The sequence below is a fragment of the Gopherus evgoodei genome, chromosome 2 (genome assembly GCF_007399415.2).
Source record: "Gopherus evgoodei ecotype Sinaloan lineage chromosome 2, rGopEvg1_v1.p, whole genome shotgun sequence".
Lineage (NCBI taxonomy): Eukaryota > Metazoa > Chordata > Testudines > Testudinidae > Gopherus > Gopherus evgoodei.
In genome coordinates, this window is record NC_044323.1 from 97,633,513 (window position 1) to 97,647,483 (window position 13,971).

The window sequence follows — 13,971 nt, forward strand, 5'->3', positions numbered from 1 at the left end:
AGGGGTCTGGGGCAGTCTGGAGACAGGGGGTGTGGGTGGGCTGGCTGGCTTCAGGCAAGGCCATGGGGGTGTGTGGCATGGGTTGGCAGGGCTGGAGACAAAGGAGTGCGGGACTGGCCAGCTTCAGGCAGGGGGGTGCGACAGGGGTTGGCTGGAGACAGGGCCGGGGGTGCAGGGCTGGTGCGGGGAAGGCAGGCGGTGCGCCAGGGGATGGCTGGAGACTGGGGCTGGTGCAGGGCTGGAGGCAAGGCAGGAGGTGCAGGACTGGCTGCAGACAGGAACTGGTGCAGGCAGGGGGTGCAGCCAGGGCTGGCTCCAGGCCCCAGCGTGCCAAGCGCGTGCTTGGGACGGCATGCTCTGGGGGGCACTCTGCCGGTTGCCGGGAGGGCGGCAGGCGGCTCCAGTGGACCTCCTGCAGGCGTCCCTGCAGAGGGTCCGCTGGTCCCACGGCTCCGGTGTAGCATCCGCAGGCATGCCTACGGGAGGTCCACTGGAGCTGCGGGACGAGCGGACCCTCCGCAGGGATGCCTGCGGGAGATCCACCAGAGCCGTGGGACCAGCAAGCAGCAGAGCGCCCCCCATGGCGTGCTGCCATGCTTGGGGAAGTGAAATGGCTAGAGTCAGCCCTGGGTGCAGGAGGGGTTGGCTGCGGGCAGCTGGTGCTGGTACAGGTGGTACAGACCATCCTGTATGGTGAGTGTCCCCTCCTTCTCCCTCCCCCACCAGGGTAGCAGCAGCAGCCCGGGGCTCAGGGGCTATTTAAAGGGCCTGGGGCTCCCCTGATTCCACTGCCCCAGCCCAGTAAATAACTGCAGGAGCCCTGGGGAAGTGACGGGGCTCCAGGGGCTATTTAAAGGACCAGAGCGGCAGAGGCAGCTGGAGCGCCCCCCCACACCCCGCTACCTCAGGGCTCTGGGGGCTATTTAAAGAGCCCAGAGCTCCCCTTCTTCTACCACCCCGGCCCTTTAAATAGCCACGGGAACCCTGGGGAAGCGATGGGGCTCTGGTGGCTATTTAAACGGCCAGGGCGGTAGAAGTGACAGGAGCCCCGGACTTTTTAAAAAGCCCCTAGAGCCCCACAGCTCTACCCCAGGGCTCCAGCAGTGGGAATCTGGTGGCAATTTAAAGGTCCTGGGGCTCCAACCCCTGCTGTGAGCCCCAGGCCTTTTAAATTGCCCCCTGGGGAAGCTGGGCCACCCCAGTACAGCACACTGGCTTTTGCAGTACACCATATTGGGGCTTGGGCCTAGGGCCCTCTTAGGGGCGGGGCCCAATTCAGGGGAATTGGTTGAATTGGCCTAAAGCTGGCCCTGGTGGCTGGGATTTAAAGGGCTCTGGACTCCCCGCCGCTGCCGGCAGCCCAGAGCCCTTTGATTCCCGGCCATGGGCTGCACAGTGAGCCTCCGCGGGCCGCATATGTTGTGCAGGCCTGTATTAGAGGGTCAAACAATTCTCCCTCTCAAAATTCAATGCGAGCTGTACACCCAAGAGAAGAATTAGGTCCTAAATGCTGAAGGGTATGGTTGTGTTTATTTCAAATTAAATGTGGTTTACAGGGTGCTTATGCATAGGGAAGCATGCTGTGGCTCACCGGCCTAGCAACATTCTGGAGAAGGCCATGGGGAGGGGTGTGAGCTCAGCATGTGGACTGGAGCACAATGAGCATGTGATAAACAAACCCATATATGGATTTGTTTAACTCTGATTGGTTAAGGTTCATGTTATGTAAGTTGTTATATAACTTGTTATGTAAACACCATATGCTATAAAGTAGCTAGGGGAGGGGCTCCTTGCTGGAGGGACTCTGCCTGATTTTTTGTACCAGGAGCTCTCTTTGTGCACATGTTGAATAAAGCTTTATTGAATTGAAATGAATCGTATTGGATCGAAGTCCCATGATTTCTACCCAGCATCAGACTCACTGGGAACCACCAAATCCCAACAATGCAAACCATTTTTACTTTTAAAAATATTCTTTTAATTAATTTTAATGACCCAGTTAAATTCCTCAGGATTCAGTTTTATCCCGTATCCAGTCATAGAATTTAAGATTTAGAAAAAGAAATACATGAGAATAGACACGAGATATTTATAACCTTTAATATATGTGTTAAAACTGATAACGTAACTAATTTTCATCAGTTAACATAGGGGATAACTGTTCATGTCTCCTGACTAAAAGCATTTTCAGCCTCTAACACACACATGTAGCACTTAGTGAGCAAACAGAAAACACATTTATAGCTGAGCAAAACACTTCAGAGTAGAATGTAAACATACACATTAACATATTTGTAATACTGAGGCAATGTTCCTGAACCTAATACATACATTGGCAGGGAATGTGCTTTGTCAACACTGTATGCATTTGGCATTAAACACAACCTTGATGAACAGTAAAAATCAGGAAATGTAACAGGAATGCCAGATGTGGAAGCAACTGATGAGTTATTAGAAAGTTTTCCAGTTGTAGCCTCTATGTAAAAATAAACAGTTCTCAAGGGCTTTTTTAAAAAAAGAAAGGATAGGGAAAACAAGCCTCTAAATTATCAATTAAGAGAGATACTGGACCTATAAATGCATATTCATAGTGTCTGATCACAGATTTGAACTAATGCCCACAGAAATCAATGGCAAACCTCTCCCGTTGATTTCAATGGGGACTGGATTGGGCCTTCTGGTTTTAGGCATAAGTATGGATCCTGTATTATTTTAGGAACACCCCGACAACTTCTTTACTTTCAAAAACTTTTTAAATTGGGCTTTGTCTGAAGCACAACAGCAGTGCAAGTGGTTGTTTCATCTTTTAAAGTAATGTTTAAACGATTTTAATAGAAACATTAGAAATATTGCCCTTATATAAATCCATGGTACGCCCACATCTTGAATGCTGTGTACAGATGTGGTCTCCTCACCTCAAAAAAAGATATACTGGCACTTCAGAAAAGGGCAACTAAAATGATTAGGGGTTTGGAGAGGGTCCCATATGAGGAAAGATTACAGAGGCTAGGACTTTTCAGCTTGGTAAAGAGGAGACTAAGGGGGGAAACGATAGAGGTATATAAAATCATGAGTGATGTGGAGAAAGTGGATAAGGAAAAGTTATTTACCCATTCCCATAATACAAGAACTAGGGGTCACCAAATGAAATTAGTGGGCAGCAGGTTTAAAACAAATAAAAGGAAGTTCTTCACACAGCACACAGTCAACTTGTGGTACTCCTTACCTGAGGAGGTTGTGAAGGCTAGGACTATAACAGCATTTGAGAGAGAACTGGATAAATTCATGATGGTTAAGTCCATAAATGGTTATTAACCAGGATGGGTAAGGAATGGTGTCCCTCGCCTCTGTTTGTCAGAGGGTGGAGATGGACAGCAGGAGAGAGATCACTTGATCATTACCTGTTAGATTCACTCCCTCTGGGGCACCTGGCATTGGTCACTGTTAGTAGACAGATCCTGGGCTAGATGGACCTTTGGTCTGACCCGGTACGGACATTCTTATGTAAACAACTATATTAACAAGGTGACAACACTGGTGAAAGCAGTATCACCACATGTCCTCTCCATGTATGGTATCTTTTCCTCTAGATATTTCAAACTATGCAGGCCAACAGAAAAGATAGCTTAGTCTTTTATTATGGGATCACACAATATGAAGTTAGTGCCATTTCATACACTTTAATAATCAGAGGGGCAGGAGTAGTGAAGGATATATTAAATTCCTGTCCACCTCAGATATTATATACAGCAAATCCTAATTAAAAGGGAAATGAGATATAGTATTCCAAAAAGAATTATTTGACAGTTGCAGGGTAATTGTCCAATTTTAAAGACACTGAGTGCTTAAATGGGGCCGGGCAGGTTTTACATTAAAAATTTTTTTTAAGGTTGAATGATTTCAGGCAGCCTTCTTCTCTACTGAACTAGCAAAACCAAGTCTGTAGCATAGAAAAACAGCTCAGGTTGACCTTTTTATTGAGTAATAAATGTTTGTTCTCTTCTGTCCCCAAAACAAAGCGCTCCTAACTCATCATCTGTGCTTCACATTTATAATAATCCAGTACGCAATTAATATCCTGTTAAGCTTCACAATCAAGTGGTTTTGTTCTCACACTCTTCATCCATTACTACATGTCACATCTAGAGAAGATAAACCAAGAGAAATTGTTTTATGAACTTATTTAAACCAGGGAGCACTGATTTAAATCACTGATTTTAATAATGATTTACATCAGCATGCAGGAAGTCTTGATGTAAATACTTGATTTAGTCTTTGGAAAAAACAAATGTACAAATGTCAAAGAAGTTTTATTTTCATTTGTTGGTAAATATTAAAACATGTTGATTTATAATTACATACAGTCCTTATACTAAAGGTGATGATTTTTGCTAACCAGAAAGATATTGTAGATCACAATAAGCAATTTATATAGCTTAGCATACATTAATTCAAATTCTCTCTCTTTTTTTTTAATATTTATTATATTAGAAAACGGTGGCTCATTTCTTATTTACTAGATAAAGTTTAATACAAATCACGAGTAAAAATTTGGATAGAAAATGGATTTCAGTTAAAATGCACAAAATATAGCATTTTAAATTTTTTTCATTAGTTACATAAAGCTACCTTATATGTGCTGTGTACACAAGAAACGTGTAATAAAAGACATTTGTATTCAAAACTGATTTATTAAACAAAGGAAGCATCATTGGCAATTAGTGAACGAACTGATCACCACGTCCTTCAAAATTTTAAGAACTAGTAGATCTCATCTTCTCACACCTCATTTTTATTCATAGGTTAGAAGAGAACAAGTGTTACTGTTTTTTCAACTCCCAATCAGTTTCTCAATTTGAATGAACTAATCATTGTACTGACTGAACAGAAATAGAGAAAAGATTCTCTCTGCACCTGTGTAAGAGGCTACTGCTGTCAAAAGCTGGTTTATCATGTCAAACTGATTCTTGGCATGTGGCCAGTGACTTCCACCAGCTCAGTGGTTTGACTTTCTTTAAAAATGTTTAGTGCTTGAATTTTTAAGTTTAATTTAAATTTTAATATATTATAGTAAGTTTAGGCCTTCATATAGGTTGTCAAAATTAAATTTGAAGTGAATATATTACAAAAGAAAAATATAATTTAAATTAAAATGTTTTAATAAACTGCAACTTGATTTAAAAAAATGATTTTTTCCCCACTCTGTTTTAAATGACTGCCCTGTAACACATGACATAACATTGCTGAGCCTGCTAAGGGAGAAAGGAAGGTGTTGCTGTATAATCCTGTATAATATTGCTTGCCTAGGAGTATGACAACAAATCAATCTAAGGATTCTGAAGGAGCTTATCTGTTCCATTTAAAACCTTTTGACTTTCTGAATATACCAAGGGATGCCGTATTTCCTATAACATTAATGTCATAATGAAGAAAATGGACCTGATTCTCTTCTTATTTACATCTGGGAAATAAGGAGTAAACTCACTGAGGTCAGTGGACTTAAGTATGAAAATAGTGTGATGGGAAAAACAGGCCCATAACTGTCTCTTGCTCCTTGACAGAACTGCTTCCAGAGCAATATATTTTATATCACACATAACTTCATATGTGGGCTTCAATACTTCCTCTTAACCAGTGACAACTACTTGCAGATGAGTGTATTTTATGACATGATTAATTTCACATTTAAGCTTTAACAACTAACTCCTCTTATTCAGACACTTCAAAGGTAATGCATTTATCTCAGTCAATCAATCAATGCTGCTTTCAAAAGTAGGGTTTGACACACTGACATTTTATGCATAAGTGAAAATTAAATGAACTATAAAAACAGAGAGAAATGTAGCTTTAGTTTTACAAATATGAACAAATTTACTTGCTGGTGTAAATTAGCAAAATGACACAATTTGTTTCGGATTAGTACCTTCAAATATTTGAACACAACTTGCCCTTTATTTAGCAAGTCATATCAAGAGCATATGATATATAAATTAAGTATCATACAAACTTTTCCACCATTTAGAGTCTGATGAGCACATGGGCTGGGATTTTCCAAAGCACTCAGATGGTGGCCTAACTTTGCTCCACATGAACCCATACAGTTGTCCAAAGGCACGTCTACCCTCTAAACGAGCACAGCGGCACCTGTGTAGTGCTTCAGTGAAAACACAACTATGCCAATGGGACAGCTCCCCTTGTCCCATCAGCATAGTTAATTCACCTCCACGAGAGGCGATAACTGTTGACACTAGCAACCCTCTCGTCAACATAGCGGCTGTCTACACCAAGGGTTTTAGGGCTCGTATAACTGCGTCGCTCAGGCATGTGGATTTTTCACAATTTTATCCATCTATGCAGAGCAACAAAAGTTGCTCCGTTTTCCCATTTGCAATCATTCACTCAGTTTCCTAATAATATAAATGTTTCATTTAACAATTTATCTACATGCCTTCTTGACATCTTGTTTATCCCTGTCTCTTATTCCATGCTGTAAAAGCCGAGCTCAAAGGAAGGGGAAAGTTAAAGATCAATTATTTTTGTAGCAGTTGTCTTCCCATTTAAAATGTCCAAAAAACCATCTCAGATCAAACTAAACCAAAAAATGAGGGGTGGATGCAGTGGAGCGTATGTAGGCAGGGCCCTACGAAATTCATGGCAATGAAAAAGAGTCACGGACTGAAATCTGATCTTTTGTATGCTTCTACCCTGTACTATAGGGATTTCACGGGGGAGACTAGTGTTTCTCAAACTGGGGGTCCTGACCAAACAGGAGTTGCAGGGGGGAGGGGGTGTCAGATAACCGTAGTCCCAGATTTGGACCTTAGCGTCCAAAATATGGGGGTTAGCATGAAAACTCCAAGCTTAGTTACCAGCTTGGACCTGGTACTTGCTGCCACCACCCAAAAAATTAGAGTGTTTTGGGGCACTCTGGTCCCCCTGAAAAACCTTCCCTGGGGACCCCAAGACCCAAATTCCTTGAGTCTCACAACAAAGGGAAATAATCCTTTTTCCCTTCCCCCCTCCAGGTGCTCCTGGAGAGATACACAGACACAAGCTCTGTGAATCTAAACAGAGGGAGTCCACCCTCTCTAATTCCAGTCCTGGAAACCAAAAGCACTTGAAACAAAAGCACTTCCCTCCTCTCCCAGAGGGTATGCAAAGTCAGGCGAATAAATCTAACACACACGGATCTCCCTCTGACTTCTTCCTCCCACCAATTCTCTGGTGAGTACAGACTCAATTTCCCTGAAGTTTCCCACTAAAGAAAAACTCCAACAGGTCTTAAAAGAAAGCTTTATATAAAAAGAAAGAAAAATACATAAAAATGGTCTCTCTGTATTAAGGTGACAAATACAGGGTCAATTGCTTAAAAGAATATTGAATAAACAGCCTTATTCAAAAAGAATACAAATCAAAGCACTCCAGCAACTATAGACATGTAAATACCAAAGAAAAGAAATCATATAACTCACTATTTGATCTCTTTGTCCTTACAACTTGGAAACAGAAGATTAGAAAACAGAAATCACTTCTCAAAGCTGAGAGAAAAGCAGGCAGACCGACAGAGACTCAGACACAACTTTTTTCCTCCACACAGAGTTGAAAAAATCCGGTTTCCTGATTGGTCCTCTGGTCAGGTGCTTCAGGTGAAAGAGACATTAACCCTTAGCTATCTGTTTATGACAGGGGGACAAGGTTATTGGGGGGGTGCTGTAGTATTGCTACCCTTACTTTTGCGCTTCCTTCAGTGGAAACAGGAGAGTGGTGGCTGGTGAGCAGCAGCCTGCCAGCAGCATCAGAGAAGTAAGGGTGGCAACACCATACCATGCCACCCTTACTTTGGCCACCCAGCTGTGACAGCAGCAGCACAGGAAAGTGGTGGCTGCTGACTGAGGGCCCAGCTCTGCATGCAGCAGCAGAGCAGTTAGTGTGCAATACCATACCATGCCATCCTTACTTCTGCCCTGTGCTGGTGGGGGCGCTGCCGTCAGAGCTGGGCTCCTGGCCAGCAGCCACCAATCTCCAGCTGCCCAGCTCTGAAGGCAGCACCGTTGCCAGCACCAGTGCAGAAATAAGGGTAGCAGTACTGCAATCCCCTCCACCCCCAATAAGTTGTGAGGGGTCACAGGCTCCTTTTTGGGTCAGGACCCCTACAATTAGAACACCGTGACATTTCGGATTTAAATAGCTGAAATAATGACATTTACGATTTTCAGAATCCTATGACCGTGAAATTGGCCAAAATGGACTGTCAATTTGGTAGGACCCTACATATAGGGGAGCAGAACCTTAGCTGGTATAACTCAGCCTAGCTTCACTGAAATCAGATCAGTGTAGCTCCACCGATTTAAAAAGGAAACTGCCATTTTACACCAGCTGAGGACCTGTCCCATCTGTTTTTATGTGATTCATAGGTGTACTGTAAACAAAATGAGATGACTATAGGAACTGAGCAAACTACTGCTAGTCCTTTACTAGCTCAAATGTTGTAGTAGGAGACAAGATATGGAGTACTAGTCAAACTCTACTGTTTTGCCCCCAACAGAAAAATTTCATACGTTTACTTCCACATTTACATCTGAATTTCAGACCAAATTATTTCAGGTTTTTTTTGTTTGGTTTCTTTGTTTTTATTAAAGTTTCTTTCCCTCAGCCAGGCACATCCTCACAGGATCTCAAGTCGAGCGGTGTCTTTTCTGGCTCAGGCACCACCACCAATAGCACAGATTCTTCAGGTTAGATTATGCCCTCAGTTACAGTCATACAATCACATTGAACTACTTGCTAGCTTTACATCACAAATACAAAGTTACAGGCTTACAGACACTTTTCGGAGTTGAATGGTACATAGGACCAAATTCAGAGTGGACTAAGTTACAGAATCACAGAAATGTAGGGCTTGAAGGGACCTTGAGAGGTCATCAGGTTCAGCCACCCCTGTGATGACACAAGCCCTAATACACTTAGAACATGCCTGACAAGTGTTTGTCCAACCTGCTCTTAAAAATCTCCAATGCAGGGAGTTCACAACCTTCCTTAGAAGCCTATTCCAGAGCTTAACTACCCTTATAGTTAGAAAGTTTTTCCTAATATCTAACCTAAATCTCCTCTGCTGCAGATTAAGTCCACTACTTCTGGTCCTATATTCTATGAACATGGAAAACAACTGATCAGTCCTCTTGATAACATCCCTTAATACAGCCTCCCCCACACCCTCTCTTTTCTATTCTGACTACTAAACACGCCCAGGTTTTTTTAAACCTTTTATCGCTCTCCTGTGTACTCTCTCCAATTTATCCACATCTTTCCAATTCTGGGTGTTATACTTTAGGACACAGTAGTCCGCCTGAGCCCTCCTCAGTACAGAGTAGAACAGGACAATTACCTCCCATGTCTTACATATGACACACCTGTGAATACACCCCAGAAAATTAGTCTTTTTTGCAACTGCATCACGCTGTTTAGCTCATTCAATTTGTGATCTACTAACCAAAACTTGTTTTCAGTATGACCACCACCTAATCAGTTATTCCCCACTTTGTAGTTGTACATTTGATTTTTCCTTCCTTAGTGAAGTAATTCACACTTCTTATTGCATTTCATCTTCTTAATTTCAGACTATTCTCCAGTTTGTCAAGGGCGTTTTGAATTCTAATCCTGTCCTCTCAAGTGCTTGCAACCCCTCCCAGTTTGATGCCATCCACAAATTTTAGTCTCCATACCATTATCCAAGTCATTACTGAAAATATTGACTAGTACCAGACCCAGGATTGGGCTCTGTGGTACCCCACTAGATACATCCTCCCAGTTTCACAGCGAACCATTGATAACTACTCCGAGTACAGTATTTCAAACAGATGTGCACACACCTTTTAGAAATTTAACCAAGACCACATTTTCCTAGTTTGCTTAAGAGAATGTCATATTGGTTGGTGTCAAAAACTTTACTCAAATCAAGATAGATCATATCTACTACTTCCCCCATCCAGTAGGTCAGCAACTCTGTCACAGAAGGAAACAGATTTGTCAACAAACCAACCATGCTAAACCAACCTATGCTGGCTATTTCTTATAAACCTTAATATCCTTTAAGTGCTTAAAACATTCCTTTTATCATATATATTGTAACAGGAAAAGGAACTGGCATAAAAAGGTGCAACATCCCCTGATATAGCATACATTTTCTAACACTCTCCTACTAGTTCTTCCTCACCAACCCCACCACTACATTACAGCAGTCCCTTGTTTGAATGCATCGGCATATAAGCTACACCTACTTACCAATGTGTAACTTATAACACAATATACAACCAACTATTAAGTCAAATATTCTCTGTGGTAACACTCTTCAAGCCTGATCTCCCACTACACTTTGAAATTAGCAGTTTACTTAGGCAGAATGAGTCAGATAAACACTAATAATTAGCATAAACAACATTTTTTAAAACTTCACTTTGCAAACATTAACCAATTAAGCATGAGTTCTTAGGAATTAATTTAGTTGCTGAATCTGGATCAGATTCACAAATTGTTAGAAGATGAAAACTCTAGATCTTAGGTACACAACACATGAAAACTCATGATCAGATGGGAGCTCTTTGATCAGAAGGCAATGCCAACAAAGCACCTTATATCCATTGTGCCTTAAGCAAGAACTCATGTTGGGCCTGGAGTGGTAGCAAATTACAGTTGAACTAGCAGAGGGGAATTGGGCCATTAGCTATTTTCTATTTCAGTCTCAGTAGGAGCATCCTTGTGTACGTTCTCCTATACAGCTGAAACCCAAAGAAGAAATATCAGATCTGTGAGTTTCTGAGGCTAAGTTACCCACCTCATATGGAACTCAGTTATTTAGCATGTCTGTAACTAGTGCCTGCGGTGCTTATAAGCAGAGTTCTGCAAATTCACAGAAGTTACTCCAAAAGGTCAGTTTTCTTAGGTCTGAGGGTGAGACTCAGCACATGAAGTCCCAGACAAACAGACTGCTAAAGTGTTATGTGCAGTCCAATAAAACATTCTCGCTAATGTACAGTAGCTTAAGAATAATGGTTCTAAGCATGATGTGGTGACTCTAAATAGCCAAGGCAAAGACCTAAAAAAAGGGAAAGTGTTAATATTAACTGTGCTGGTGGAAAATGTGCAGGCTGCATTAGCTACAAATTAACATATGCAGGAATCTGTCCAGAAGTCCCACTGAAGTCTGTATTAGTCAATGCAGGACTCACTGTTTTAATATGCGATCGAGAAAGTAGCAGTAAAAGAGTCTTTACATACTGTTTGTTGCTTGAAGGATAAAATCATAAACCATGAAAAATGACATTTCTGAAAATATCTGTAGAGCTTATGTGGGTGCCTTTCAAACTCAGACTTTAAGAAAGTTCGCGGTAGTTTCTTGCCAAGAAAATCTCTACACATCTCTACCATATTGAGGTGATGCTGCAAATTCCCAACTAAAAGCCAACTGTATTAAAGTCACTTTGTTTTTTCTATACATTATTACTTATTAAATTGTATTGAGCTACTCACATATAGTACAAGGCCTGGTCAAATCCCTCAGAAGCCAAGAGGAATTGAGGATGACCAATAGGTGGTAAGAATTTCTCACTAATGAGCTGGGACCCCATGGTGCTTTAACAAAAACCAGTGCAAATACACTAAAGGGATTGAATTTACCTTGACCTTGTAGTATTCCTTGACTTCAGACCTAATGGAATCAAAGTCACCGCTGATGTAATCAGGCAGGAAGCTGAAAGAAAAGCAATGAACAGTACAATGAAAAATTAAGGCATCTTATTTTCTTAAATTAAAAAAAAATGAGGGAGGATATTCCTCTCTCAAAGGAAAAGAAACAAGATTATGAAGTAGTCTACATCCAAAATTAATACTAAGTAAGCCCCTATCATAATATGCTGGAGGTCTAATAAACTGGTGTTCTCTCTTTTCAAAGGGGCAAATACTACACCTTTACATAGACACGTGCAACTCCCAGATAGAGTTCAGCAGGAGCTGTGCATGCGTATTTTAAGAAAGATTAGCTCTAAATAGGTTTTTTGTTTAATTTAAATACATTGCCATCAACAAAACAGCTAAAAAGCCAATTCATTATACCATACCATCTAGTCTCTTAGAATCTTATTCTTTTGCTAACAGCAGTAATAGTTTCAGGGTGTCAGACATTTAGCAGAATTTGTTCTTTTATCCAAGGGTTGCAAGACATTATAAGCAAGTGGAATCCAACACAATATCTCTGCTTGCATTGGCTTGGAAGAATAATGGATTACTTGATGGGAGAGGGAAACAACAAAAGGCCTAAGTGTGAGCTTCTATGTTGGCAAACAGCACATAGAAAGTTAGTTTTAAATCTCCCCCAAGGGATCTGAATTAGCCCTCTGCACCTTCAGATGTCATGAAGCCTTTAGAGCTTTTGTGGGCTGGCAGCCACTAAAGATAATTTGTTGCCCAATTTAGCACTCAGCAATCTGCTCCATACATTGCACCCACACACAAAAAATAGCTAATCAAATAAAAGTTACATGAAAATCCATTTAATTTGGCTTTCATTTTCCTAGTGATTTAGTATACTAGAAATGTGCTGAAGAAAGACAGTTTGGTTAATCTTCTTCCTGCTGTGGTGTGCTGGGATGCATCGTATTTCTCTCTAAATACCTATGGAGAAGAGGACTCCCTGTGCTAATATTGGCAACTGATTATTTGGTTTTCAGGTGGTTTGTTTTTTAAGTTATTACTGATTTTCTATTTTATTATGGTTCCCTATTGTCCCTCCCTCCCACCCCCCCCTTTAAAAAAAAACAAAACAAAAAAACTTGCCAGTGATAAGTACTCCTAAAATTATCTATGCCTGAGGTTTTGGAAATATTATCTCCTTAAAAAAAAAGAATGTCTAAGATCCATAAGAATTTAATTTAAATTAAATTCTTAAAAGCATATCTTCTAAAGTCTCATAGTCTTTGCTGTAAACAACAGAGGAATGGAGATTTTAGGGTATTTATTTTACCTTAAATGGGTTGGTTTCTCCCCAGTATAGCTTTTAAGTGCATCAAACAGATTTGTAAACTCCATTATTATTTTCAAACGTATAATGAAACTTTAACCGTGCTATATGAAGTATCATTTAAGGGTTTTGAAGAAAATAGTTTTCCCTCTTACTGAAATCTTGTAAATTTAAATTTATATACGATAGCAAGAGAGATGAAAAGGCAAGATAGCATTATGAAAGTGCTGGTTACTGTTCCACAGATAACTTCAAAACTAACTTCAGCCATAAGTAGGGATTGGGCCATTCTGTAACTTTCTCTTGAGGTCAGCATGATTTTTCAAAGACTTTATAAGTAAATTCACTCACTGGCTTATAACTTAAAAAAAATAAATTAATTTTAAAGTGGTCCTTAAAGAAATTTAGCACCACATCAGGAAAATTTTCTCCCACTTGATCTTAACAGAACAACACATCTTCTTTAAAATTCCCACATGATTAAAGCTCATAAAAATCTTCTGCACTAGTTTTATTAGATTTTTTTTCTTTAAAGACTTAATAGTTATTGGCCATCATTGTTCTTAATAACTGAAAGTTGTTTTTCAGCAGGTGCTGAAAGTGATACTTTTCTACACAGCATTCATCATAGAACTACCCTCTTTCAAAACAGCCACCAGCATTCCCAACAAAAGCAAATCCAACCTGTTCTCAGGGAAATTAGCAATCCCCTATGCTGTCTGAGTTTTAGAAAGACTCTTGTATACTTGAGCAGGACACACCACGTTTTAGGTAATGCTCCTGCTTACCGACTGCAGTCAATCATAAAACTCTCTACACCTAATCCTCTCATTCTCAACAGTGTAGCTTTACTAATATCAACACAAGTGTAAGTGAGAAAAGAATCAGGCTCATTCACTTCAGTGGAAAGAGGATTGGACTCCTGGTTTGTTCTATTCAGACAAAGAACACCTGTTCAA

At 40.8% G+C, this 13,971-nt stretch overlaps 1 protein-coding gene across 3 annotated transcripts in view; it reads right to left on the reverse strand.

Moving 5' to 3' along the window:
* TPK1 (thiamin pyrophosphokinase 1) overlaps window positions 1-13,971 on the reverse strand; it is a 539,274-nt gene that overhangs the window by 252,692 nt on the left and 272,611 nt on the right. For all 3 annotated transcript variants that reach the window (XM_030551432.1, XM_030551433.1, XM_030551431.1), the window contains exon 5: window positions 11,674-11,746. In XM_030551432.1, coding sequence (XP_030407292.1) covers window positions 11,674-11,746 — 73 coding nt within the window. The remainder of the gene's footprint in view (window positions 1-11,673; window positions 11,747-13,971) is intronic.